The sequence below is a fragment of the Tupaia chinensis genome, unplaced genomic scaffold (assembly GCF_000334495.1).
Source record: "Tupaia chinensis unplaced genomic scaffold, TupChi_1.0 Scaffold000037_20, whole genome shotgun sequence".
In the NCBI taxonomy this organism is placed as follows: domain Eukaryota; kingdom Metazoa; phylum Chordata; class Mammalia; order Scandentia; family Tupaiidae; genus Tupaia; species Tupaia belangeri.
Window position 1 is genome coordinate 313,789 of NW_006159479.1, and position 27,065 is coordinate 340,853.

A 27,065-nucleotide genomic window follows, 5' to 3' on the forward strand; every position below is an offset into this window, starting at 1 on the left:
TGTGCCCAAGATCCCGAGAGGAGAATGGAGGAGAAGGGATTGCGGCGTGACCATCCCCCCTGGGGGGTGATTTCTCGCTTTCTGTCTCTATGTCTCTCTCTGTCTGTCTGGCGAGCGCACGCGCCCTATAGCGAAAACCTCTCCAAAAAAAAAAAAAAAAAAAAGAGCAGAAAGTTTTGGGACCAGCAGTTAGCATAATGGCTATGTCGCTGGACTCCCATGTAGTCAACTGCAATTCGATTCCCAGACCCAGTGACTTAAACTCACGCCGGGCACGTGTGTGCGTACGTTCCCAAGATCCCGAGAGGAGAATAGAGGAGAAGGGACTGTGGTGTGACCATGCCCCCTGGGGGGTGATTTCTCGCTTTCTGTCTCTCTGTCTCTCTCTCTCTTTCTGGCAAGCATACGTGCCCTATAGCAAAAACCTCTCAAAAAAAAAAAAAAGGCAGAAAGTTTTAATTTTCATGAAGTACATCTTATTTAACTTTTTCATTATGGTTTCTGCTTTTTATAAGGAATCATTGCTGGGACCACCAGTTGGGTATGTCACTGGACTCCCATGAAGCCAACTGCAGTTCGAGTCCTGGACCTGGTGGCTTAAACTCACAGTGGGCACATGTGCTTGCATGCCCAAGATCCCGAGAGGAGAATGGAGGAGGGATTATGGAGTGGCCATCCCACTGTGGGGTGATTTCTCACTTTCTCTCTCTCTGTCTCTCTCTGTCTTTCTGGTGAGCACACGTGTCCTATAGCAAAAATCTCTAAAAAAGAAAAAGAAAAAGAAATCATTGCTTATGCCAATGTCCCAACATTTTTCTCTTATGTTTTCCATGCTGTTTGTTAAGTAGATGCGTAATATTGATCTTTAATTCAAAAAGTAGGTTGGGGCCAGGCGGTGGCACGGGGGTAACATGGTTTTGGTTCAAATCCCAGGACTTCCCTGAGCATACCAGGCACATGCCGAGACTTGCGTGGATCACAACCTGGAGACTCTATTGAGAGTGCTTGTCTTTTCCTCTCTCTCTCATGAACGAAAGAGAAATTTTCAAAAGAAAGAATTAAAGAAAGAAAGAAGGTTGGGTTCTATTGGCTTTAAATAGCACATGGAAATTTGAACTGGTCTGAACACAAAAGGGTGCTTGTAAAATGTTGCAGAGGGCCCAGCAGGGGGCATAGTAGGTAAGGTGCTGGATTCCCACATGGCCAACCCAGCAGTTCAAATCCTGGACCCTGCAACTTGAAAATCACACTGGGTATGTATATATACATGCCCAAAATTCCTAAAGGGGAATGGAGGAGAAGGGATTGCAGCATGGTCATCCCCCCCACCCTGAGGTATTGGGGGGGGTGATTTGTCACTTTATTCCTCTCTGTCTCTCTCCAGTGAGCACACATGCCCTGTGGCAAAAAACTTATAAAACAATTTTTTTTTTTAATTTGCAGAGCTTTTTTAGATTTTTATGGCTTCTGAAGGCAGGCATGCAGGAAGGTCTAAGAAACAGGTCTGAAAAGCCATTAGGAATCAAGAATGTCTTCTCTTGGGCCCTTGTTTTTGCCTTTCTTTCTTTGTAGACTGGCTTTCTCTGACTTCATGGCTTTAGATATTGCTCAGAGCTTATGTGCCACTCCTAGGATAGAGAATCAGCTTGGCCCACCTTGGCTTCAGGGTCTCATCCAGATCCAACTAACCATCAGGGGTCTGGGGTGGGGAGTCGCCTTGAAGCAGAGTGGCATGTGGTCTGCTCATACACCACCTCCCCCCCCCCAAGAGGTAGTTACTCTTTTCCCTTCAATCCATCTTTAACTCCTCATGAATACTTTTTGGCACCATTTGCTGGCTTTGGCTTTCAATATTACTTTGTGCAACCCTGGAATTGTTTTTCTAATCTGCAGCTGTACTCTGCAGCACTTGTGGAATATGAAGATCATGATCCATTTAATCATGATAGAAATTTTGATGTGGAATCAGTAAAGAAGGAAATCCAGAGAGGAAGGAACTTGGTAAGTAGAAATGATGTTTTTGTTCATATAGGATGAACAGACTCTTAGGGGATACATTCCAAATAATAAACCAAAGATAGACAAGCATCTTGGAGAGTTGAAAGAAGTTGGACCTGTATTGGAAACTTAGTTCTAACTAAACATTTACTATTGTAAAATAAACTACCACACATTTCATCAGCAAAGTAGATGTGAATTTGAATGCTTTTGGCCATAAGTAGGGGAGACCCCCAACTCAAAGCAGCTTTAACAAAGATACTTGTTTCCTCACTTAACCAGAAGAAGTGCCGGTCTCAAGTTTACTTGCTTTACTGCTTCAGTGATGTCCTCAGGGGCCCAGGTTCTTCCTGTTTGCTCTCCTGGCCCCAACATCAGCTGGTCCCCTCATGATCATGTCGTGGCTACAGGCAGCACGGGAGCATCAGGTGTTTTTATTTGTATTCCATGAAAGAGAAAGAACCATCCCCATGCCTGGAACAGAAGCCTTTCAGAAAGTTTAATTAGGTCACATCCCTCTTTCGGGGGTGGTCATAACTAGTCAGGGTCTATCATAGGTGCTAGGGTCAGCTCCTCTGGGTCATAAAGGGACTCTTCTGGAAAGAAGCAGTGCTGAAGAGTGATCCTACTGGGTCCCTTGCAGTCCACTCTCTCTGTGAAAGGCCCTTCACAGCGTAGAAAGCAGGAACGCAAATTCAAGCACCTCGAGCACAATAGAGACCAGAGACATTCATCTAATCCTGGCAAGGATCAGCATCAGCAGCGTCCTGCAGTAGGTGCGTTGCATACATTGCTCTGTGTAAACTCCAGGGTACAGGAAGGATGATCGCTGTTCTGAATACAGAAGAAATGCAGAGTCCAGAGCGAAAGGGAACAGCCAGATGGAATTCTACAATTACACTGTCTCAGTGCACAGTGCTCTGAGTTCCCAAAACAAGTCATAAAAATGAAGTGTGGGGGTCCTGCCTCCAGTCTTCATACTATACTGTTAATCACTGGAAAGACTGGACACTGACATCGTTAGTGCTGACAGGGAGACAGGCCACTGCAGTCCATCCTGAGAACTTCGGTGTGATGAGATGAGTGAGCAGGTAGCCGCCCTGATTGGAAGGTAGTAGCAAAAGATCTCAACTGAAAGGTTATTTTTGTTGCTCCCTGTTCATGGATTTGAATGGGAAGACAGAGTTAAACCCATTAGATCCTAGTGATCGTCCACATATGAAGAGCCCCAGGTTGGGGAATGAAGGCCGTTGACTGGAGGCATACTAGTCAGGATGAAGCAGGTGCACCCACGGGTTTTTGCAGACTTGGGGATGCAGCCTTCTCTACTGGGAAGATTTGGGGATGGTTTGGAAGGAGAGAGGAGTGAAAAGTCACCTGAGGTAATAGTTACCCATTCAAAATTCCCAAGTGTTTATGGGTCCCGTGGAAAATGGAGCAGGTACACAGTGCACACTCACTTGGTGGGGGGCAGGGGGGGCGGGCAGCCGGGCCAGTGCACAGGGGGTTTCAGTATTGCCAGGGAAGTGCTTTGCAAGGAGTCCACACTGGGATCTCAGCAAGTAGGCCACTCTCCTCAATTGGGGTTCAGTTGAGTATTACTGCAGATCAGACTCCTATAAATGGCATTGCTGAGTCAAAGGCCACACAGGAGGCCCAGGTTTGATTCCTGACCCACCCTGAAGGCCTGATACCGTGATGGGGAGAGGCCTTAATCCCAGTGATTCAGGAGGCTAAGGCAGACGGTATATGATAGATCAAGACCCTGTCTTTAATTTTTTTTGTTTTATTTTAGTTCATTTTATATATTCAATTAGTATACATCACTTAGCTTGTAAAGTAAATTTACCCGACATGGATACACTTCATGACAGTCCAACTCAGGATACTGTACATGTTATCAACAGATAGTAATCCATTCCCATGTCCATAAACATCTTGTCTCTATTTTTCTCCTTAATTTTTTCCTCACACTCGACCCCCATCTCCCATCCTCTTCCCACACTATTACCAAGGTGAGGGCAGGGTTGGTTTCCCGAAGGTCATAATAGGAGGATGTTTGGTGTCTCTGTCCTTGCCTTAATTATGATCACTCTGGTGACATCACATGATTGTGTGTGTCCTTATTTCCACTTTCTCTTTTTTTTTTGAGAGAGAGATTTTTGCTATAGGGTGCGTGCACTCGCCAGAAAGACAGAGACAGAGAGACAGAAAGCAAGAAATCACCCCCCAGGGGGGATGGCCACGCCACAATCCTTTCTCCTCCATTCTCCTCTTGGGAACTTGGGCATGCACGCACACGGCGTGAGTTTAAGCCACTGGGTCCAGGACTCAAACTGCAGTTGGCTACATGGGAGTCTAGCGACATAGCCATTACGCTAACTGCTGGTCCCCCTAGTGAGTTTTTTAATGTCTCTGAAGTAGGCAGGGATACCCTCAGGCTTTTCCACATTCCTTACACTAACAGTTTCTCTTCCATGTGTCTTTTTTTTTTTCATGATTTCTAAAAGAAATTGGAGAACTAAAGACTTTCCCACACTCCTTACAGTCGTAGGATTTTTCTCTGGTGTGACATCTTTTAATTTTATTTTAATTGTCAGAGGACATGTGTGCTCGCCAGAGAGAGAGAGAAACAGAGATAGAAGGAGAGAGTGCTCCCTAGTGGGGCATGGTCACACCCTAATCCCTTCCCTTCCGTTTTTCCATCCTGTTGGAATATGGGGCCTGCACGCACATGCACCTGGTGTGTTTTTTCAAGCCTCCAAGACTGAGATTCAAACTGCAGTTGGTCTTGTGGAATCCACCCCCTTACTATTAGGTCACAGGGCAGGCCATTAAGACCCTATCTAAAAAATTGTTTTTTGAATCATTATGACTAGCTGTTTCCTGAGAAAGTTGTACCAATTTATACTTCTATGCGAAGTGGATGAAAGAGCACTTTTTTCCCAGCCTGTGATTTAAATGAGTACTACTACTCTTGTTTTTGGAAGTCTGGTAGAGAAGTTTTCCCTTGCATTTCTCCAGTCACCGAAGAGAATGGACGCTATATCTCTTTAGGCATCTTCCACTCTCCCAGCTCACCCAGGTCCAGCAATTCAAGGATCCCTGACAGTCGGTGCGGAGGATGGGATTCTGGTAATGACATCCAGGATAAAAACACAGGGCTGCTGAAGTAAAGAACATTTAATGATGTCTTTAGCTTTTACAGAGATTATGAAGAACAGATGCTTACTCAGTAAACTCTATTCTTCTATAGAAATGCACATTTTGTCATAAAAGAGGAGCCACCGTGGGATGTGATTTAAAATTCTGTCGCAAGAAGTACCACTTTTTCTGTGCCAAGAAAGATCACGCATATCTACACACTGATGCAACTCAAGGAATTTACAGGTATTTCCTAAAACAGTTTTAAAACCACATTGGGGTGGAGGGTGCTGGGGGAATGGTTAGGTTAAGACAAGGAGACTTTTTTTTTTTTTTTTTTTGGAGAGGTTTTCGCTATAGGGCGCGTGCGCTCAACAGACAGACAGAGAGAGACATAGAGACAGAAAGCGAGAAATCACCCCCCCACCTTGCCCAGAGGGGATGGCCACGCCGCAATCCCTTCTCCTCCATTCTCCTCTCGGGATCTTGGGCACGCACACACACGCGCCCGGCGTGAGTTTTAAGCCACCGGGACCAGGACACAAACCGCGGTCGACTACGTGGGAGTCCAGTGACATAGCCATTACGCTAGCTGCTGGTTCCCAAGACAAGGAGACTTTTAAAGCTAATTTTATGGAAATAGTTTTCAAATGAAAACATGATTTGGGGGATGCCCAGTTTGACAACCTGATCCATAACATTTTCTCTAAATATCGTAAGAAGAAAACAATACAAGGTTTTGGGGTCTTATTTTTGTGTTTAATTTTCCTATGTCCTTTCCTGCCTGGTAGAAAATACTGCTGTGGCATGAATAGACTAAAGATGAGCAAGGGACAGGAACCAGTTCAAACCTGTTCTAGGCTCATCTAGCCATGGGCTTTTCAGTCTATCCTCCCATCTTCGTGGAACGAATTTAAGTTCCCACCGTTGTACTGATACATAGCTACCTGTCACCACCACCCTCTTGCCTACAAATAGCTACCAAACATGATATAAAAAAAAGATGAAGCAAATACGGAAATTAAGTTCTTAAAGAAACTTACCCTGTTTGTATTGCCTTTGATTTTTATGTTTTTCTCCATTTCTTTCAGTAAAATAATTCTTTAATATTAATTTGGACTCAGTAAGGCATTTTTCACATCCAATAGGATGTGTGTATATATTCCTTATATATATATATATATTTATCCAGTGAGAACTGTGGTCTTTCTTCTGACAAAACATTTCAGTTCAAGTTATTGTGCAGTTTAGTAAGAACTCAGTAAGCCTGTTATTAACTGGATTAATTCAGATCATGTTCAGCTGATTAGTTCTGTAGATGTAGGGGCCAGCAGACAGCATGATGGTCAAGATGTTGGACTCCCACATAGCTGACTGCAATCTGAATCCCGGACACGGCAGCTTGAAATCCATGCTGGGTGCATGTGCATGCATGCCCCAAATCCTGAGAGAATGGAGAAGGTATCACAGTGTGGCCATCCCCTCTAGGGGGTGGTTTCTCACTTTCCTTCTCACTGTCTCTGTCTCTCTGGTGAGCACACATGCCTTAGGGCAAAAACCTAAAAAAAAAAAAAAAAGTATGTAGATATAGTCTACAATATGTCACAGAAAATCAAATGAGTAAACCACCTTAGAAACAGTTTTGATACTTAAAATTATGAAGTGAGTAAAAAAGAGAACAGTGGTCTGAAGTTGAAGCACCAGGCCAACAATTATTTAGACCACATGCATGAATTCTACTTGGATAGTTTATATTTCAGTACAATACATTTATTTTTAAAAATCACAATATTTTGTTTTGGGGGTTGTTTTTTTTTTTTGGGGGGGAGAGGTTTTTGCTACAGGGCATGTGCACTCGCCAGACAGAGAGAGACAGAAAGTGAGAAATCACTCCCCAGGGGGATGGCCATGCCGCAGTCCCTTCTCCTCCATTCTCCTCTCGGGATCTTGAGCATGCACGCACATGCGCCCGGCGTGAGTTTTAAGCCACCGGGTACGGGACGCAAACCGCGGTTGACTACATGGGAGTCCAGCGATATAGCCATTCCACTAACTGCTGATCCCCAAAAAATCACAATATTTTAAATAATAAGATTAGTGTTACATTATTTTTTCTTTTTACTTTTATAATTTGTCCTTTACATTTAATTGTTATCATCTTTGTAAAGTACAGTAATGGTTTTCAAAGCATACATGCCATGTTTGATAATCAAATGAAGGGTCTTATTATTCATCATCTTCAACAAAGAACATTACATTATGATGTGCACCTTAGATTTTCATTCCACTAGTTATGGTTTTGTTTTGTTTTGTTTTGTCTTGAAATAGACAGGTAAGACTGGCAACACCCAGCTGTTTTCTTAAACTTTGTAGCGCTGTACCATTCCATAACCTGTTTGCCTTATTTACATGCATTCTTGTATCTGTTAAATGTTTTTTCCAGGATCCCCTCCCCAAAAACATTATTTTTAAAAGATTTGTTACACTTTAAATCTTTTTCCTTCTTTCTTTCTTTTTTGAGAGGTTTTTGCTATAGGGTGTGTGTGCTTGACAGAGACAAAGAGACAGAAAGTGAGAAGTCACCCCCCAGGGAGGATGGCCATGCCACAATCTTTTCTCCTCCATTCTCCTCTCGGGATCTTGGGCACGCATGCACACCTGCCCAGCGTGAGTTTAAGCCACCAGGTCCGGGACTCGAACCATGGTCAACTACATGGGAGTCCAGCAACATAGCCATTATGCCAACTGCTAGTCCCCATTTTAAATCATTTTTGAAAATTCCATTTAGAAGCTTAATTTTCTCTTATGTGGGCATCTATACCCAATGTTATCAGAGTGGTCCAGGCACTGTTTTATTAATTTATTTAATAGCAATTTACATTCTGCCAGGCATAGTCCTAAGTTCTTTATAAATATTAACTCATTTAATTCTCCTAATAGTCCAGTGAGATAGATATTGTTACCCCCACTTTGCAGATGAGGAGACTGAGGCTCTGAGACACTGAATTATCTTATCCCCATGTACACAGTGGTAGGTGGCTCTGAGACACTTAATTATCTTACCCCCATGTACACAGTGGTAAGTGACAGTATCAGAGGTAGGCTTCAGGGCTCCTGAGTCCTTGCTTTTCACCACTATGTCATTTTTAAGCTTAGGGGCCATGTCTTCTTAAACTATATGGGCAAGCCTACCTTTTTTAAAAAAAAAAAAATTATTTAATTTTTTTATTATTATCACCATTGTTGTTGTTGTTCTTTAATTTGACCAGAGAGAGACAGAGAGAGAGAGGGAAAGTGAGAAAGCAAGTGCCAGGTCCGGGACTTGAACCACTGTTGGCCATGTGGAAGTCCAGTGCCGTAACCACCATGCCACCTGCCAGTCCCAAGCCTACCATTAAAACAAGTTTGAGGGCCAGCAGATGGCATGGAGGTTAAGGTGGTAGATCCCACATAGCTAACTGCAGTTCTAGTCCCAGAGCCAGCAGCTTGAAAATCATACCAGGCACACGTGCATGCATGCCTAAAATCTCAAGAGGAATGGAGGAGAGGGGATCGTACTGTGGCCATCTTCCCAGGGGGTTATTTATCACTTTCCCTCTCTCTCTGTCTCTTTCTTTCTGTTTCTCTGATGAGCACATATACCTTATAGCAAAAAGAAAAAAGTTTGCAAAATAATTTTAAAATTGATTTGAATAAGTTGCACAGGTATTTTGTTGCTTGAGACATTAGAAAGGAAATTTGTAAACATGTTGATTTTGTACCGTCTTTCTATTTCATTTAAGAAGCTCTATAATAATACTTTGCGAGTCTTGCTTTTATTAATTACCTTCCCAAAGAGCTCATTTTAGTATGACTTTCACAATGAATTTAAACATAAGATCAAAGAGAAGGGATGAAGTCCCTGCCGTATCTCAGCCCCCTCTTTGGAGAAGTTTTTTGCTATAGGGCAGGTGCCCTCACCAGAAAGACAGAGAGAGACAGAGAGACAGAAAGCAAGAAATCACCCACCAGGGGGGATGGCCACATTGCAATCCCTTCTCCTCTAATCTCCTCTCAGGATCTTGGGCACGCACGCCCATGTGTCCGGCATGAGTTTAAGCCGCCAGGTCTGGGACTCAAACTGTGGTCAACTACATGGGAGTCCTGTGACATAGCCATTACGCCAACTGCTGATTCCCCCCTGCTGCATCTTTAAGTTTGAAAAATACAACTGCTCTGGGGCCGGCAGGTGGCATGGTGGTTAGGGGCACTAAATGCCCATATAGCCGAATATTGTTCAAGTCCTGGACCTGGCGGCTTGCTTTCTCACTTTCCCTCTCTTGCTCTCTCGCTCTGTCCTTCTCTGAGCAAAATTAAAATAAATAAATAAATAAAGTTAAATAAAATCATTCTTTTTTAAAAAATGGAAAAAATAAATGATCTCACATTTAGAAATGATGACTAGGGACTCAATAAAATGGGTGAACTTCTGAGCATTTTAAAATTGAATTTAAACAGAACACCTCTCATCCATGAGACAATTTGCAAAGTGCTATGAACTACAGAAAGGAATAAGATACAGACTGAACCTTAGAAGATTTTCAGGTTGAGCATCCCTAACACAAAAATGTGAAATCTGAAATGCTCTCAAATCCAAAATTTTCCACCACTTGTGACACCACAAGTGGAAGATTCCACAGCTGACCTCATGTGATAGGATGTGATTGAAATGCTGCGATATACAAATACTGTAGAAAATTACCTTCAGGCTCTGTGCATGAGGTGGATATGAAACAAATTAATTTCCTGGGATGTCACAGTGCTTCCAGAATATCAGTGCTTTGGGTAGATCAAAACTCTTCCATTTGGTTTGGAATAGAGGGTCCATTGGAGATGTCAACGCCCATGAAATGACTACGAGGCACTTTAGAAACTACATACATGGCACCGCTGGGCTAGATTATCAGCCTTGAGGCTGCAATCTCCAAGGGTATTATGTTTTGTTTTATTTTATTTATTTATTTTGAGAGGTTTTTGCTATAGAGCATGCGCGCTTCCCGGACAGACAGAGACAGACAGAGAGACAGAAAGCGAGAAATCACCCCCCGCGGGGGGATGGCCACGCCGCAATCCCCGCTCCTCTGTTCTCTTCTCAGGATCTTGGGCATGCATACACACGCGCCCAGTGTGAGTTTTAAGCCACCGGGTCCAGGACTCGAGCCGCGGTCGACTATGTGGGAGTCCAGTGACATAGCCATTACGTTAACTGCTGGTCCCAGGTATTATGTTTTAATGCCTACTTGGAAGATGAAGTACCTGATAAAAACCAAGAGGACTATAGAATATGATACTATAAAATCTACTACTATCTTGAAGATGACACAATTCAATTAAATGAGCCAGAGGTGTTAAATAGTGGACTAAATTAAGGGATTTTTATCCGGCGTCACCAAATTTTTCTCCCACCTCCTGATGATGATTAATTTTATACTGTGTATGATTTCAGTGTCAGCAAAGACATTTTCTTCTATGATAAGACATTCAAGATTTATGATTGTGATGTATTCACAAAAAACTTTTTGAAGAAAGTAGGAATAAGAGTAAATCCCCCAGGACCATGTCCGGAAGACCCTTACATGAAGTCACAGAGAGAGAGAGACGCTAGAGTACATGAAGCCTTTACATCCCTATGAGTCCTTGGATACCCAGAAATAGTTCCTTGAGTATGATGGGAAGGTTTTGTGTTTCTTCTGCCTATGGGATGATTCAGGCTTTCTGTTTAGGGACCGTAGAGATCTTGTCCTGCATTACTTTTTGACCGATGGTACTATTGAAATCAAAAAACTAATGCCACACAACTCGGGCCGGGATGCTATGGCATTGTTTCTTCAGAGGAGTAAGCTGCCCAAGCATAGCCCACCTGGTGTCTTTCAACCAGGCGAGATAACTGAGCAAGCAGTTCTCAATGTGTACAGTGGCTTGTCTCTGACCCACGTGCCAGGCTACCTGTTGGACAGATATGAGCTAGGAAAAGTAGACCAAGAGTTTTACACAGACTCTGACCTGACCATAGGAGCCACCATCAATATAAGTAAAGTGCTCCTTTGTGACTGTGATGAATTTATGAAGTGTTATTACAGATCTAGTTAAGGAATTGAGAACTTTACCTCAGTTCCATGCAAGGCTCCTACTCCTCCAAAAATAGAAAGGAAATTTCCACCTTCTAATGGCTTCAGATCTGAAGAGGATTTTCTCCACACCTGCATAGGCCTCGGGCCCACACCTCATAAGAAAGGCTTCAAGAAGTTCATGGAATTAGACAGCTATGGCAACGTAAGCAATATACTCCAATATTTTGCAAAACTAATCACTGACAAATGTGAGGATGTGGACAGAATGTTCATTATCTCATATTATCTCAGTGATAATACAGTTTCAGTGTTTGAACCTAGAGAGAAATTCAGGGTATGATGGTGGAATGTTCTTGAAAAGAATTCATGTTAAGAGGCCTGGACAAGAAGTCTTTAAAAGTAAACTATCAGAATACATCCAGCCTGAGGAGTTGTATATTGGTGCCAAAGTGAACATACATGGCTACCTATTTCTTTTGCTCAACGCTGGTGAGTATGCCTTAAAACACATGGAGAATAATACCGTTAAGTTTCCTTTTAGCAGCCTTCAACTTGCCCTACAAAAGCTCAAAGATGAAGAAGCAAAATCCAGAGAGATGAGGCAGGTGTTTAGAGCTGTTGATTGTAATCTCACGAAGGTGGTAGATTATAATACATTCAGAGAAGTAGTGATGAATGTAACTGTTGAGAAGCTCATAGAGCAGGAAGTTGTAACTATTGCACATCACTACCATGTGCCCGAGGAGCCATGTCTGAACTTGGATCTCTTGCATAGGCTCACGAACAGCTCAAGAATACTTCTGAGACTTTTTATTTTCTTTTTTGGGAGAGGTTTTTGCTATAGGGCACATATGCTCGCCAGAAAGAGAGAGACAGAGACAGGAAGCGAGAAATCACCCCCCAGGGGGATGGCCACACCACAGTCTTTTCTCCTCCATCCTCCTCTTGGGATCTTGGGCACACACACACAAGTGCCCGGCGTGAGTTTAAGCCACCGGGTCTGGGACTCGGACCGCAGTCGACTACATGGGAATCCAGCAACATAGCCATTACACTAACTGCTGGTCCCAAAGAATACTTTTGAGACTTTTGATGGATTCTTTTCCACCTGTGCATACGAAGATCGAGGAAAAAAAATGTATTACCCACCAAAGACATCAAAAGGCTATGCAAGTCTTTCAGGTTACCTTTGAATGAAGATCTTCTAGAAACCTTACTGTCGAGGTTTGAAGACAGTGACAAGCAAATAAATTATGAGTCACTTTTTTCTGCCCTGAACTGGAGAATGAATTCGACACCTCCATTGATAGCACCACCATACCGGCAAGAGGTATGTGAAGATGTTTGGCTTGGGATGCCATCGCCTAGTCCTGCAAAGTACATTGACTACTTCACTCTCTTGAAGGATGTGTGTGGCTTATAGAGGAGTAGAGCTGCCAGTTTTGGTTAACTCTCTTTTATTTATGGCTCTAATTTTGCCAAATTTCTTTCATCAAAAAACAAAATGAAACAAGTTTATATGAAATGGAAACTCATAAGCCGCAATTAATCTTCTTTTGTCCCTTGAGATGTTTTAGAACATCATATTGTATTGCTGATATACCGGCACTATTAAAAAATGCCATTAAAAGAAATGTTGAACATTTTTATTGTATGTATGATTTATTAATACCGAAGAATCTTATGATAATTTTCTATGAGACATAATTTGATTCATTACAATGCAAAAAGGGAGATGACTTGTCAGCTGTACATGGCAATATAAAATGAAACTACATCAGGAAAAAAAATGAATTTCCTGTTTAAACTTGGGTCCCATTCCCGAGATATATCATTATGTATATGCAGATATTCCAAAATCTGAAAAAAAATCCAAACTCTGAAAACTCAGATAAGAAATACTGGTCAGAGCATCAGAAAGGTCATCGCTCATACAACACATGGCCTACGGGAGCAGGAGGGGGTTTACGACAGAGGATCTTTGCCTTGAGTGGAGAATTACTGACTCTGGGGGATGGGTGGGGACATGAGAGTTTATCCTAATATTTTCTACACACTTTTATGTTTGGAACAATTTATTTGGTAAATGAAAATGCTCAGTGATACCAGAATCCAAAGGGAAAAGACATTAATTTTGATTAGTTGTTGCTGGGAAGTTGCATGGAGAGGGTGGGAAGACGTCTAGGCAAAGCAGGCGTGACATCCTGGCAGTCAGCACACAGACAAGGCCGGGAGGCGTCGCTGGGACTGAGGAGGAAGAAAGGCAGACAAGAAAATGAGGCCTGAGCTGTTTCTTAAAATTCACTCTCTGCACTTTTTTATTGTAGCCTTTATGTTTCTATTAGGAAAACTTTCTTTAAGTAGAATTGCTAGAAGATTATAAACAACAAAACTGAGGGTAACTACTGTTAAGCGAGTCATTACTCTTTTCTTGTCTTAGAGGACATTGATCAGTTCTAGGCTCTGTATAGGTAAAAACTCAGATCTGAAAAGATACCTGTTGACTTGGAAAACTTTCCCAAATTAATGCACATAATTTGGTGCTTTTTGTTGTTAAAAATCACAATTTAGAGGGACCAGCAGTTAGCGTAATGGCTATGTCGCTGGACTCCCACGTAGTCGACCACAGTTCAAGTCCTGGACCCGGTGGCTTAAACTCATGCTGGGTGTGTGTGCGTGTGTGTGCCCAAGATCCTGAGAGGAGAATGGAGGAGAGGGGATTGCGACGTGGCCATCCCCCCTGGGGAGTGATTTCTCACTTTCTATCTCTCTGTCTCTCTCTGTCTGTCTGGTGAGCGCACGCGCCCTATAGCGAAAAATCTCTCCAAAAAAAAATTTTTAAAAATCACAATTTAGAGTAGTCAGATGGAAATGTGCATGTTTTAAAGATGTTGGATCTTTAGGTATCTTTATAAAGTAAAATCCCACGTACCATCTTATATGAACTAGTTCCAAATATTTGATCGACCCTTGGTCCTTCCCAGAACATAAAGCTCTTCCTTAGTCTCAGAGGGCACTTGCTGTGGGTCAATCATTTCACATGGGTTTAAACAGCATTCTTTAAATAATAGGTTAGCACCTTTTTAAATCATAAGGAAATAAATGTAATATTGAAAACTATGTAAAAATATGTAACCATTCTATGAAATCACATATTTTCAGAGTGTTATGCCAACTTCACGCTCCTAAATCAGCAATCATCACCCAAAATGGTAAGTTTCTAAAATCGAGCACTGTGGGTTAAAAGAAAAGTGAACATTTAGGTAAGACACAGAGTAGTCGCATGTACCAGCCTAACTGAATGAAAATACCAGTTTTCGAGTCACGGTTTTACACACCAATAAAATCGTTAAGTTTCTTTGTGCACTACGTGACATCGGGTGCGCTCTGTGACATCTTGCGCGCTGTGTGACATCACTGACTAACTTTTCTTCTTCATGAAGTAGACCTGTTTCCTCCAGGCCGTTCTCACATCTGCACCCTCACTGCCTTCACAGGGCCAAACTAAGACATTACTGAGAGTTTTGGCTTTTTGTACTGCATGTTCCCTGAATGAAAATTTCCCAAGAATGCAAGGTTAGTAAAGGCACACTGGATCCTGGCTAACTGGAGTTACGAGACGTACACTCTCATTTGTGAGTGGCCTCAGTATCCTGTGGGGACAGCGGTGTCTTGTGGCACTAGATCTGGGATGTTCGCTGTGAACTGGAGTCTTTGAAAAAGCCTTACTTCAGCGTCACACCAATTGAATTCTGTGGTGATAAAACAGTATCAAAACAGTCTCTCTATCCTCATTTTTCATTTCTCTTTTTTTAATTATTTATTTACTTATTTATTTATTATCATTATCATTTTTTTTACATGAGTTTGGCCAGATAAAGGCAAAAAAAGAGAAAGCAAGCTGCCAGGTCCAGGACTCAAACCGTAATCAGCCATGTTGGAATTCCAGCACCTCAACCACCACACCACCTGCTGGCCCCCAATTATTTCCCTTTTAACTTATCAAGAAATAGTATTTAAAGTATTATTATCAGCCAGTGTTTACTGAAAGAGAGAGATGATAGTGTTAGTTTAAAAAGGCAGACTGGGCCAGCCCTGTAATCCAGTGGTTATGGGAGTCAGATCCCACATGGCTGACTGTGGTTTGAATCCCGGTCACAGTGGCTTAAGGAACATGAGAGTGTGTGCACATGTGCCCAAAGTCCTGACAGGACGGAAAAATGGAGGGTAAGTGATTGTGGTGTGACTTTCTCTCTCTTCCTCTCTCCATCTCTCTGTCTCTCTCTCTGGTGAATGCATTTGCCCTCTGGCAGATTAAAAACATTTTTCTAAAAAACTAATCTACTACTGTACTTTTTTCACTTGTTGTGTCTTAGAGATCTTTCCACATCAGTGCAAGTGGAATCTACCTTATTTTTTTTTTAAAGACTGCTCGCATTCCACTGTGTAGCTGTAACACAGGTGGACTATATTCTCTATTTGATGGACATAGAGGTTATTTCTAATATTCTAATAATATTTTTTAAAAGTTTATTTCTCCCATGAGAGAAAGAAAGACAGGCACTTCCAATACGGTCTTCACGCTGCAGCCCACCCCCACAGATGTAGCTGTGTGCATGCCTGGTGGGCAGCGGGAGGTGCTGTGTGAACCCAGAATCTTTTCCATTTGGATCCAGTTGTGTCATTGGTGAGCCACTGCCTGGCCCCTAATCTATCCCATTACATTTAATAATCTAGTTAACATCTTCCTTTATGAATCTTTGTGCCTTTATGTGCTATTAGGTCATCAGAAAAGTCATGGCACATTTTTGCATAGAAAAACATAGAAAAAAAGGAAAACTTCCTATAAGTAGAATTGCGTGTTTCTCATGCTGCCAGATCTGAGGCTCAACCCGTGCAGTCCGCCGTCTGAGATCCAGCTGTCTTAACCCATGTCACTGGCTGGCCTTCATCTCTTCCTTTTAAATTTTACTTCTCGAGAGAGAGGCAAACGGACAGGTACCCTTGACACAGTCTTCCCTTGCCGTAATCCTCTCCCCAGCCAGCCACAATCATAGGCATACATGGGGTGTACCTGTGTTTGGGTCGACCCAGGATCCAAACCTGGGACTCATGTTGCTCTAGAACCGGACAGAGAGTGGCACCCCGCTGTCTGTGCCACCAGGGCTGGTTCTACAGATCTTTATGATTGAAATTGAGTGCATTCCCATCTTTTCACCAGTTATATTGTCTTCCCATGACCCAATTCATTCATTCATCTTTTTATCCTGTGAACACTCTCCCCAGCGGGTTCCCCATTTACTCATTTTTTTTACTCAATTGTTTATCTTTTTCATAAAGACTTATAAGATCTTTTTGTATATTTTATTTTTTATTTTTTAATTTTCTTTATTATTATTATTTATACATTCAATCACTATATATCATTTAGATTGTAAAGAGACTTTACCCAGCATGATATATACCTCGGTCCAGCCCAGTTGAGAATACTGATTTTTTTATATTTCAAAAATTAACTTTATTATATGTGTTGAAAATGCTTAATCTAAGTTTGCCCTTTTGACTTTGTAATAATTTTTGGCACATAAGAGATTTATATTGGATCATCGAAAAGTCAGGATGTACTTTTCTATGCAAAAATGTGGCCCGACTTTTCCGACAACCCAGTATTTTATATAGTTGAACAGCAATCAATTTCAATTTTTAAATGAATTTTCAGCTGCTTTCTCAGGACCGAGAAGAAAAAGAGGAAGGAAGAAACAGGTCTCAGCAGGCGTTTATATACAGGTAATTTGACTTAATTTCACTGTAGCTTGAAACTTCCTCATACAGTCTTTATTTAAACCAGTCTGAGCTTTCAGGTGAAATGTACTTTCTAAATCATTCGAAGACACAGTATTTTTTTTTTTAAGAATTCTTTTATTTAACTGTATTTATTTATTTTAATTTGATCAGAGAGGGACAGAGCGAGAGTTAGAGAGAGAGGGAAGGTGAGAAAACAAGCCGCCCGGCCCAAGACTCGAACCATGGTTGACCATGTGGGAGTCCAACGGCTTTAACTACCAGCCATCTGCCGGCCCTGAAGACACAGTATTTGTATAACAGTCTTCCCCCCCACCCCCGCTCTCTCTCTTGCCAGAAGATGCATGTGCTCACCAGAGAGAGAGAGAGAGAGGAGAAAGAAAGAGAAAGCACCCCCAGTGGGTCATTGTTATGCCAGTCCTTTTTCCTTTTGTCCTTCCTGTCAGGATTTTGGGTACTCACACATGCCCAGCATGGGTTTTTGTTATTGTTTTGTTTTTATTTATTAACATCCTACTTGTAATTGCTTATTTTATTTTATTTTTTTAGGTTTTTGCCATAGGGCATGTGTGCTCACCAGAGGGAAAGAAAGTGAGAAATTACTCAGCCCTACCATAATCCCTTTTCCTTCATTCTCCTCATGAGATTCTGCATGCATGCATGCACACCCACAAACACACACATATGCACACACACACATGCATGCCCAGTGTGTTTTTCAAGCTGCCAGACCCAGGGCTCAGACCATGGTCAGCCATGTGGAAGTTTGGCACCTTAACCATGATGCCACCTGCTGCTCCCGCCCCCACAAGCATGTTTTTGAAGCCACTGAGGCCAGGGTTTGAACTGCAGTTGGCCTTGTGGGATCCAGCTCCCAATACACAGCATTTCACCACCGTGCTACGGGGCTGGCCCTCTATAACATTCATTTGTAGAATGAAGATCCTTTTGCGGGGAGGAACCTCATAAAGACTCACTGGAAGTTCCGAGCCCATAACCTGCAGGAGTTAACATTTCCCACAGCGCCTATGAAGCATCATGCTGGCCCCAAATTAGTGCAAGCCTCTGACCCTAGAGGGTGCATAAGTTCTTGTTGTTCACGTTTATTTCTTCCATTAGCGAGCGAGAGAGAGAGGACACTCCCAACAGGGTCTTGACACTGTGATCTGCCCAGCCTCAGCCAGCCCAGATCATGGACACAGGTGTGCCCACCTGAATCTTCTCACATAGGTCAGCCCTGCTTAAGGGCTTAAAATGGGTAGCAAATACAGGTGAGCATCTTCATGAAGCCAAAATCTCCCATCTGTATAATCCACACCTGACCTAATTTGTAGCTCTAACAACTTTCTGAATTATTATATATGTCATATACTTATATATAATAGTTTTTACTATTAAAAAATGCTTTTGAAATTTGAAACTATTTTTGGGATTTGGAAGTTTTTACAGATAAACTCCTACAAGCTAAATTAATATGAGTCAGTAACCTTAGCTCTTGCTATTTATTTATCTAAATTTTTTACAGAGTTTTCAAGAATTATTTTAACTTTATTTATTTTTAATTTGACCAGAGAGGGACAGAGGGAAAGAAAGAGGGAAAATCAGAAAACAAGCCACCAGGTCCGGGACTCGGACCAACTGCAGTTGGCCATTTGGAAGTCCAGAGCCCTTAACCACCATGCTACCTGCTGGCCTCAGCTCTTGCTATGTATACAAGAGGTGCTTGTCAGACACCTCCTCATGTTTTGTCATACAAAAATAAATCTGACAACGTATCTCTATATGAATATGTGGCATGATTTCTATTCTAGGCATATCAGTTCGTTATACACAGTAAAAGATGACCTCTCATTTTATATAATAGTAACTGTCATTAGTAAAGTCAGTGTAAAAAGTAATCTTGATTTTTTTTTTTCCCCTCCTTCTAGTCACCTGAAAAAATGCCATGCAATAGATCGGTAAGACAAGGGAAGGACAAGCCCAGCAGACACACAGGTTTGCTCTAAGTGTCATCTATAATAAATATGGCCTACAGGACTTTGTAAAACGTTGACCCATGTATTTCAAAGTTGGTATCCCACTTTAATCTTTATTCTTCTGGCCATGTAAATATCCTGTAGGATCCAGGGACATGTCACCTATTTGCAGCTTTCTGTTCTTTAAGGAAGTAGACATTCTGAAACAGCATATAATAACGGTGCCAGAAAGAATGACGGGGCCTATCATCTGAAAGATCCAAAGCTAAATTTTATAGCATCCTCTTAATTCATGGAGTTACTATAACAGAGAAGTTTTCACTTTCACGTTTTATAACAGAGCACTCATTGCTTCAGCTGGAAGCACTGAGGCATGCTGGCAATACAATGAGTAGAAGAGGTAAAGGGGCCGCGTGTGCCGCTGTACTAGTTACGCTCACCCTCCACCAGACAACCGAAGAGTAACCACAAAGTGATTTGTGGTCAGCTGAGCTAAAACAGACCATTTCCTTCTAAAATGTTTCTCTTATCCTTAGATGCGATTGTGAACATTCCTTTTCTTAAGAAATGTAAGGAAGTGGGACTTCTTAATGACTTATTTGAACACATATTAGACCAACTTTATGTGCTTCAAGAAAGACTCATGGATGACACTACTTCGGAATCAGGTACCGAGACGCAGGATTGCTAAGTGTAAGGACTTCTCAGGACCTAGATGTAAAACCAAACCAAGATGACCACAAAAGTACACATTTTCTTCCCATAATAGTTCCTTTTTCTTTTCCTTCTTTATCTCAATCTTTAATTAAAAAAATCATTGTGCCAGATCTGCTGTCTTTTATAAAGGTCATAAAAGAAGAGGATAATACATGAACTGCGTTAGTCAGCAGTATCCTGCTGCTCTAAGGACCATGACATTGTTTCCAGATGTGCCTAACGGGACCGTGAAGAGAACAGGCTCATCAGAACCAGATTTGTTCACAGCCCCCCAACACCCTGCGTGCTTGTCACTAAGCTCTGATAATGGCGTTCTGTTACAATTTTAATTTGACTCAAATCATAGTTCTTAATAAGCCAAATATCCTTATTCAATAATGCTAACTCAAAGTCTAAAAGTATAGAAGTTTTGATAGATATTTGGTTCAGGTAAACATGAGCCTTATTAAAGAAGTTTCTTTTTTTTTTTTTAAGAGAGATTTTTGCTATAGGGCGCGTGTGCTCACTGGAAAGAAAATGAAAAATCACCCCCCCCCCCCGCAGGGATGGCCACACCACGATCCCGTCTCTGTTACCCTCTCAGGATTTGGGGCACACATGCACACGCACACGTACACGCACGCGCCTGTCATGAGTTTCAAGCTGCCAGGTCTGTGGTCAGAGCTGACTATGTGGGAGTCCAGCGATGTAACCATTATGCCATCTGCTGGTCCCAAAGAAGTTTCTTAAAGAGCTCTTTGGGAAACTGAAGTTTACTCTGTGCCGGTATATAGCTATGTATCCTTTTTAGGACCTATCTCACAAGCTTAAAAACTTTATTATAAACATAGTTCTTTTACAAGGGAAAGCCTGATAATCTACAATTTAAACAACAATTTAAAATGTATGCTTTATTTATTTATTTTTAAGTGAGCTTTGGGGACCAGCAGTTAGCATAATGGCTATGTCGCTGGACTCCCACATAGTTGACTGGTTCAAGTCCCGGACCTGGTGGCTTAAACTCACGCCAGGCACGTGTGCATGCATGCCCGAGAGGAGAATGGAGGAGAAGGGGTTGCAGCATGGCCACCCCCCTGGGGGTGGGGTTGTTTCTTTCTGTCTGTCTCTGTCTTTCTTGGCGAGCACATGCCCCCGATAGCAAAAAAAAAAAAATCTCTCCAAAAAAAAAAGTTTTGCTATAGGATGTGTGTGCTTGCTGGAGAGACAGAGACAGAGATGGCCAGGGGAGATGACCACATTGCAGTCACTTCTCCTCCTTTCTCCTCTTGGGATTTTGGGCATGCACACACACTTGTGCCCGGCACGAGTTTCAAGCTATCAGGTCCAGGACTCAAACTGCAGTGGGAGTTTAGTGCCATAACCACTATGCCACCTGCTGGCCCAATATATGCTTATTTTAAAGAGATTATTTTCTATAATGAGGAGTGAACTTAGAGCCACCCCCATGGCCAAGTGGTTAAGGGAGCCAGATTCCACATGGCTGACCCACACGGTTTGAATCCAGGACCCAGAAGCTTGAGAAAGAACTGTGTGTGCGCCCCAAACCTGACGGGGTGGAGAAATGCGGAAGGGGTTGCAGAATTGCAAGTGTTTTCTCCCTTTCTCTCTGTCTTTCTGTCTCTCTCCGGCAAGTACATGCACCCTGTAGCACAATTTAGAAATAAAAGTGAAGTGAAATATTTCCAAAAGCTCATTTATGACATTTTGTTTGTGTGTTATGTTCTCACACTTTAGAGTCACCAGAGGGCTTCTTGAAACACAGGTCACTGCGCTCCCTGACCCCACTCCCACCCCTGGGTTCAGATACAGAAGAAATTCTGTGAACTGACATTCTAACCAGCCCCATGCTGCTGCTGCTGTTGCAGCTGCTCTAACATGAAGCCCTCAGTGGACGAATGCTCTATTTACTTTTCTCTGTTTTAGGTTATCTTTTGAGATGTTTCTGACTAAATAAATTATTCAAATTAAAATTAATACCGATGGGGCCAGCACGCAGTGTGGCGGTTAAGGCACTGGACTCACACATAGGTTACCGTGATTCACGTCCCAGACCAGGCAGCTTGCTTTCTCACTTTCCCTCTCTCTTTGTCTCTCACTCTTTGGTTAAATTTTTAAAATAATGAATAAAATAACTCTAAAAAAATACTGAAAATATTTTTCTCCTTCCAGACTATGAAAAAATTGGAAATTTACTTTTTGAATGTAAATTATTTAAAGACACATTTGAAGATTTTCAAGCAGGTATGTGTTATAAAATAACCAAGGGGGGTAGGCAGCAAGTAGCATGGTGGTTAAGGTGCTGGACTCCCACAGAGCTGGCCATGGTTCGAGTCCTAGACCCAGTGGCTTAAAAATCATACCAAATGCATGTGCATGTGTGCCCAAAGTCCCAGGAGAAGGATTGCAACATGGTCATCCCCTTGGTGGGTGATTCCTCACTTTCCCAAAAAAAAGCCTTTTTTAAAAAAAAATGGGGCCAGCAGGTAGCATGGTGGTTAAGTGTTCAAGTCCCGGGCTTGGCAGCTTGCTTTCTCACTTTCTCTCCCACCCTACCCCAGTCAAATTAAAAATAAATTTAAAAAGTTAAATAAAAAATAATTCTTTAAAACAAAAGCTGAGCAGCAGTTTTAAAATATCTACCAGATATATTGAAATAGTAATATATAGGTGATGAGACATATTTTTGAAGGATGTTCCATTGTTTTATTTATTTTTAGAATTTAATTTTATTCATTATTATTTTTAAATGTGCTATAACGCACATGCACTCACCTGACAGAAAGAGAGAGGGAGGGAAAGTGAGAAAGCAAGTGGCTAGGTCCAGGACCTGCATCATGGTCAGCCGTGTGGGAGGCCAGTGCCTTAACCACCATGCCACCTGCTAGCCCTTATTAAAGGAAAAAAGCCTATTACAAAAACAGAGTGACCCATACACATACAGTAGGAAGAAAAATGCATTCCTGTAGGTCACCTTCACACAGAAAAACAGCACTCAGTGGAAACAGTAGCTGTTCATATGGGGTGTGGATTGTAGTGATTTCTTTAGTCTGTTTTTTAAGTGCTACAATTTCTAAATTTTCTTCACATGAATACTTTTATAATGAGAAAAAAAATCATTACGATATTAGAAACAGGGTTAGCAGGTGGCGTGGTGGTTAAGGTGTGGGACTCCCACATGGCTGACCGTGGTTCGAGTCTTGAACCTGGCGACTTGAAAATCATGCTGGGCACGTGTGTGCATGCCCCAAATCCCAGGAGAATGGAGGAGGGGATTACAGCTTGGCCATCCCCCACAGAGGGTGACTTCTCACTTTCCCTCTCTCTCTCTCTGATGAATGCACATGCCCTATGGCAGAAATCTAAAACGGAAACAAAAATGATTCAAAACTTGGAGTGTTTTTCAGTACATGGTGGGCACAGGCAGGAGCTGTGAGGCTGCCTGCAGCTTCACGCCCGCAGGTGAGAAGGCTACAGCACCCCACCCTGAACTCACCTCTGTCACACGCGGTGGCTTTATTAAGCTTTCGATTCTCCAAACATGAATCTTCAAATCTAACCTGATCTCATACTAGGGGAAGGGAGAGCTGTGGCTGATTGTAAAGTTCAGCTGAAAACAAATAAGAACAGCCAAGAAATTCTGTAGAATATACACGTGTGTGGGTTGCTGGGAAATCCATCAATATACCTATCACTATAATACCTGTCAATATGAGGTATCAGCCATTTTCCGAGTCCTGCTTTCGGCCTCCTTTACGATGCTGCAGTCTGCTTCTCCACGGACCCATGCATCTGATCCAACTCTGCCGTCCTGGCCGCCGCACACATCTGGCTAGACCTGCCCCTCCTGGTGACGGTGGGACCAGACTGGCAGAGCCCGTGGTGCAACCCTACACGCTGTTCTTTTTTATTAATGTACTTTTCTACCCAGCAAATGGGATCTGAATAGGCAGTTTTCCCCATGGACAAAACATTAGTTCATATCCTTGTCTCAACATACACAATTTTTCTCACTCGTTTTCTATCAATATTCACATTTCTATTTGAAATTTGCATTACGTTTATAATCAACAGAGAAAATCTCTTTTAAAAAGCCAGCAAAAATAGTCTGTGAAGCTCTATTAGCAGCTTTTAAAAATCTTTTTCTTAAAAAAACTTTATTTTATAGGGAACTTTCTTATAAAAGATCTACATTGGGAACATGTCACATTTATGGGAATATGTCACACAAATACATGGATGGGAAAATATTGGGGGGACTTCAAAAAGCTTGAAAAGGGACTAGCAGTTAGCATAATGGCTATGTCGCTGGACTCCCATGTTGTCGACCGCAGTTCGAGTCGAGTCCTGGACCCGGTGGCTTAAACTCATGCCAGGCGCATGTGCGTACATGCCCAAGACCCCGAGAGGAGAATGGAGAAGGGATTGTGGCGTGGCCATCCCCCCTGGGGAGTGATTTCTCGCTTTCTGTCTCTCTGTCTCGCTCTTTCTGGTGAGCGCACGCACCCTATAGCTAAGAAAAAAAAAAAAACTTTTAAAAAGGTATCAAAAATAATCTGTGAGGTCTCTTGAGGAGGATGTCTGCTAATGGGAGCATCCCTATTAGCAGCTTTTAAAAATCTTTTTCTAGAAAAACTTATTTTCTTATAAAAGTTCCACATTGGGAACATGTCACATTTATGGGAATATGTCACACAAATACATGGATGGGTTACTTGAAAATATTGAGGGGACTTCAAAAACCTTGAAGAGGGACCAGCAGTTAGCGTAATGGCTATGTCGCTGAACTCCCATGTAGCCAACGGTGGTTCGAGTCCCGGACCCAGTGGTTTAAACTCATGTCAGCCCTGTGTGTGTGGGTGCCCAAGACCCCAAGAGGAGAATGGAGGAGAAGGGATTGCGGTGTGGCCATCTCCCTGGGGGTTATTTCTCGCTTTCTATCTCTCTGTCTCTGTCTCTGGTGAGTGCACACGCCTTATGGCAAAAACCTCTACAAAAAAAAAAAAGCTTGAAGAAAATGGAATGAAATTACAAGTTTGTGTATGTGTGCACAAAAATCTTTGAAATCCAGGCAGTTATTTTTATAATACAAACTTTCCATGAGCCTTCTGAAGACCCTCCACGTACATTGCAGTGTAGCATTTGGGGATATAGGGCACCGGGCAACACTACTGGGGGCTGTGTGAGGACCAACTGCAGTGGCTTCACTTTTGACCCTGGGTTGATAAAAAGACTTGCTTAATTTAGCCTTAGTAATGTTTCAGGTTAACTGCAGGTTATGTAGTTATTCTGGAGAGAGAGTATGTGTGCATTTAAAAATTTCAGTTTGGAGCCAGCAGATAGCGTGGAGGTTAAGGTGGTTGGATGCCAAATGATCAACTTGTCCATTTGAGTCCCAAACCTGGTGACTTGAAAATCACTCTGGGCATGCGTGTGTGCATACCCAAAATCCCAGGAGAGTGCAGAAGGGAGTGCAGCGTGGCCATCCCTCTGGGGGGTGAATTCTCCTCACTTGGCATCTTTGTCTCTCCCCAGACAGCACACACACCTTATAGCAGAAAATTAAAAAAAAAAAAAAAAAATTTTTTAAATCTTCGTTTTGAGGCTTTTAAAAAATTACATTGCCACGGGAACCAGCAGTTAGTGTAATGGCTATGTCGCTGGACTCCCACGTAGTCGACCGCGGTTCATGTCCCGGACCCGGTGGCTTAAAACTCACGCTGGGCGCGTGTGCGTGCGTGCCCAAGATCCCGAGAGGAGAATGGAGGAGAAGGGATTGCGGCATGACCATCCCCCCTGGGGGGTGATTTCTCGCTTTCTATCTCTATGTCTCTCTCTGTCTGGCGAGCGCACGCGCCCTACAGTGAAAATCTCTCCAAAAAAAAAAAAAAATTACATTGTCACTGAGTACCCTTTGTTATGTAGAGAGCCTGGCTAAAGTATCTTCTTCCTCAGTTTCTGCAAGAAAAGCTTCCCTAATGCTAAAATCAAAAGCTTTTCTGTAACATTAAAAATCAACTGCATCTTTATGAAAGATTTGCCCTCATAATTCTGGCCACATTCCAGTTGTCATCTGTCAACAAATGGATGTGGCATAGCATACAAGTTATAGTCTCTGTTCTTGAGTTCTCAAAGATATACAAGAGAGACCTGACCTGTTCTACTACAAATCTGTACAAAAATCTTAAAGATTTACCAAGAAAACAGCAGGTGGCTTAAAACTCATGCTGGCTGTGTGCGCATGTGTGCCCAAAATCCCGAGAGGAAAATGGAGAAGGGATTGCGGCATGGCCATTCCCCTCCGCCCCTGGGGGTGGTGGGGGGGGAGGGGTGATTTCTCACTGTCTCTCTCACCAGCGAGCATATGCAACCTACAGCAAAAATGTCTTTTTTTAAAAAAAAAAAAACAAGATTTACTGACTAGCTTTATGTGCGGGAAATGCCAGAAATCCGTCCCAAATTATACAGAAGATGAAGAGAGGCGTAGAAGAGCCAGTTCGTGCTCACAGACTGCATTCTTTTCATTTGAGGCCACGCATTGTGTACTGTGTGCTTGGCAGTGAAAGGGGCTAGAAATGGTGATTTCTAGTAAAACCACCAAATAATCTGAAATGACTTTTTCTTTTCGTAGTAATAGAGGATAAAATCCAAGAATCTGAAGAAAGGCGGCAGCAGCTGAAGGAAGAGATTGAGCGACTTCAGGACTTAAAACAAACCTTGTCCTCGTCTCAAGAGAAGAGGGACCCGGGCTCGAGTTCTACCTCAGCGTCTTCCCTGTCTTCCTGAGGATGACCATGTCCTAAGGCAGCAGCCAGGCAAAACTATAAGCAGACTCAGAATGAGATCAGCTGCTACAGACACACATTTTAGGCCTCCCCTCTCTCTCCGGACTGCGACCTGGGACTCCCGGCCGCCTCTTACTTGTTCTTGCTGACAGATTTCATGCCCGACGGGGCGTTTATTGCCTCCCTCGGTCATCATCTCCCTTCTACCTCCTCTCCAATAGAATGTTCCTCAGATTCTTAATGAGTAAATTGCGCCATGCCTCCCACCTCTCCTGTTTGCACCTAAGATCCTGTGGGTGGCCCTGTTGGTATATTCCTCTCTCTCCAGCGATCTAAGCTGATTCCAGTTCCCCCGGGTGCTCTTACCCCAGGGCCTTTGCACATCCGGTTGTGAAGTCTTACTGCTCTTTCGCCCTTCTTGGCTGCTCCTCCTGTAGGCCTCACCGAACTAATCTCTGGTGTGTTTCACCTGAGAGTACCGGTTTTTTTGAACCAGTATTGTACCGTATCATATCACACCATTGGGAGGATAACCT

General features: G+C 42.6%; 1 protein-coding gene and 1 pseudogene across 3 annotated transcripts in view; both read left to right on the forward strand.

Moving 5' to 3' along the window:
• PHF11 (PHD finger protein 11) overlaps nt 1-26,796 on the forward strand; it is a 39,929-nt gene extending 13,133 nt beyond the window's left edge. For 2 of the 3 annotated variants that reach the window (XM_006140511.3, XM_027772168.1), the window contains exons 3-10: nt 1,894-2,001; nt 5,255-5,388; nt 14,415-14,464; nt 16,972-17,039; nt 18,983-19,049; nt 19,567-19,698; nt 21,917-21,988; nt 26,376-26,796. In XM_006140511.3, coding sequence (XP_006140573.2) covers nt 1,894-2,001; nt 5,255-5,388; nt 14,415-14,464; nt 16,972-17,039; nt 18,983-19,049; nt 19,567-19,698; nt 21,917-21,988; nt 26,376-26,530 — 786 coding nt within the window. In that variant the 3' untranslated portion in view covers nt 26,531-26,796. The remainder of the gene's footprint in view (nt 1-1,893; nt 2,002-5,254; nt 5,389-14,414; nt 14,465-16,971; nt 17,040-18,982; nt 19,050-19,566; nt 19,699-21,916; nt 21,989-26,375) is intronic. The other variant, XM_014588276.2, reaches the window with a different exon arrangement.
• Nucleotides 10,389-13,242, forward strand: LOC102481026 (EF-hand domain-containing family member C2-like; annotated as a pseudogene).
• Nucleotides 26,797-27,065: the final 269 nt, after the last annotated feature.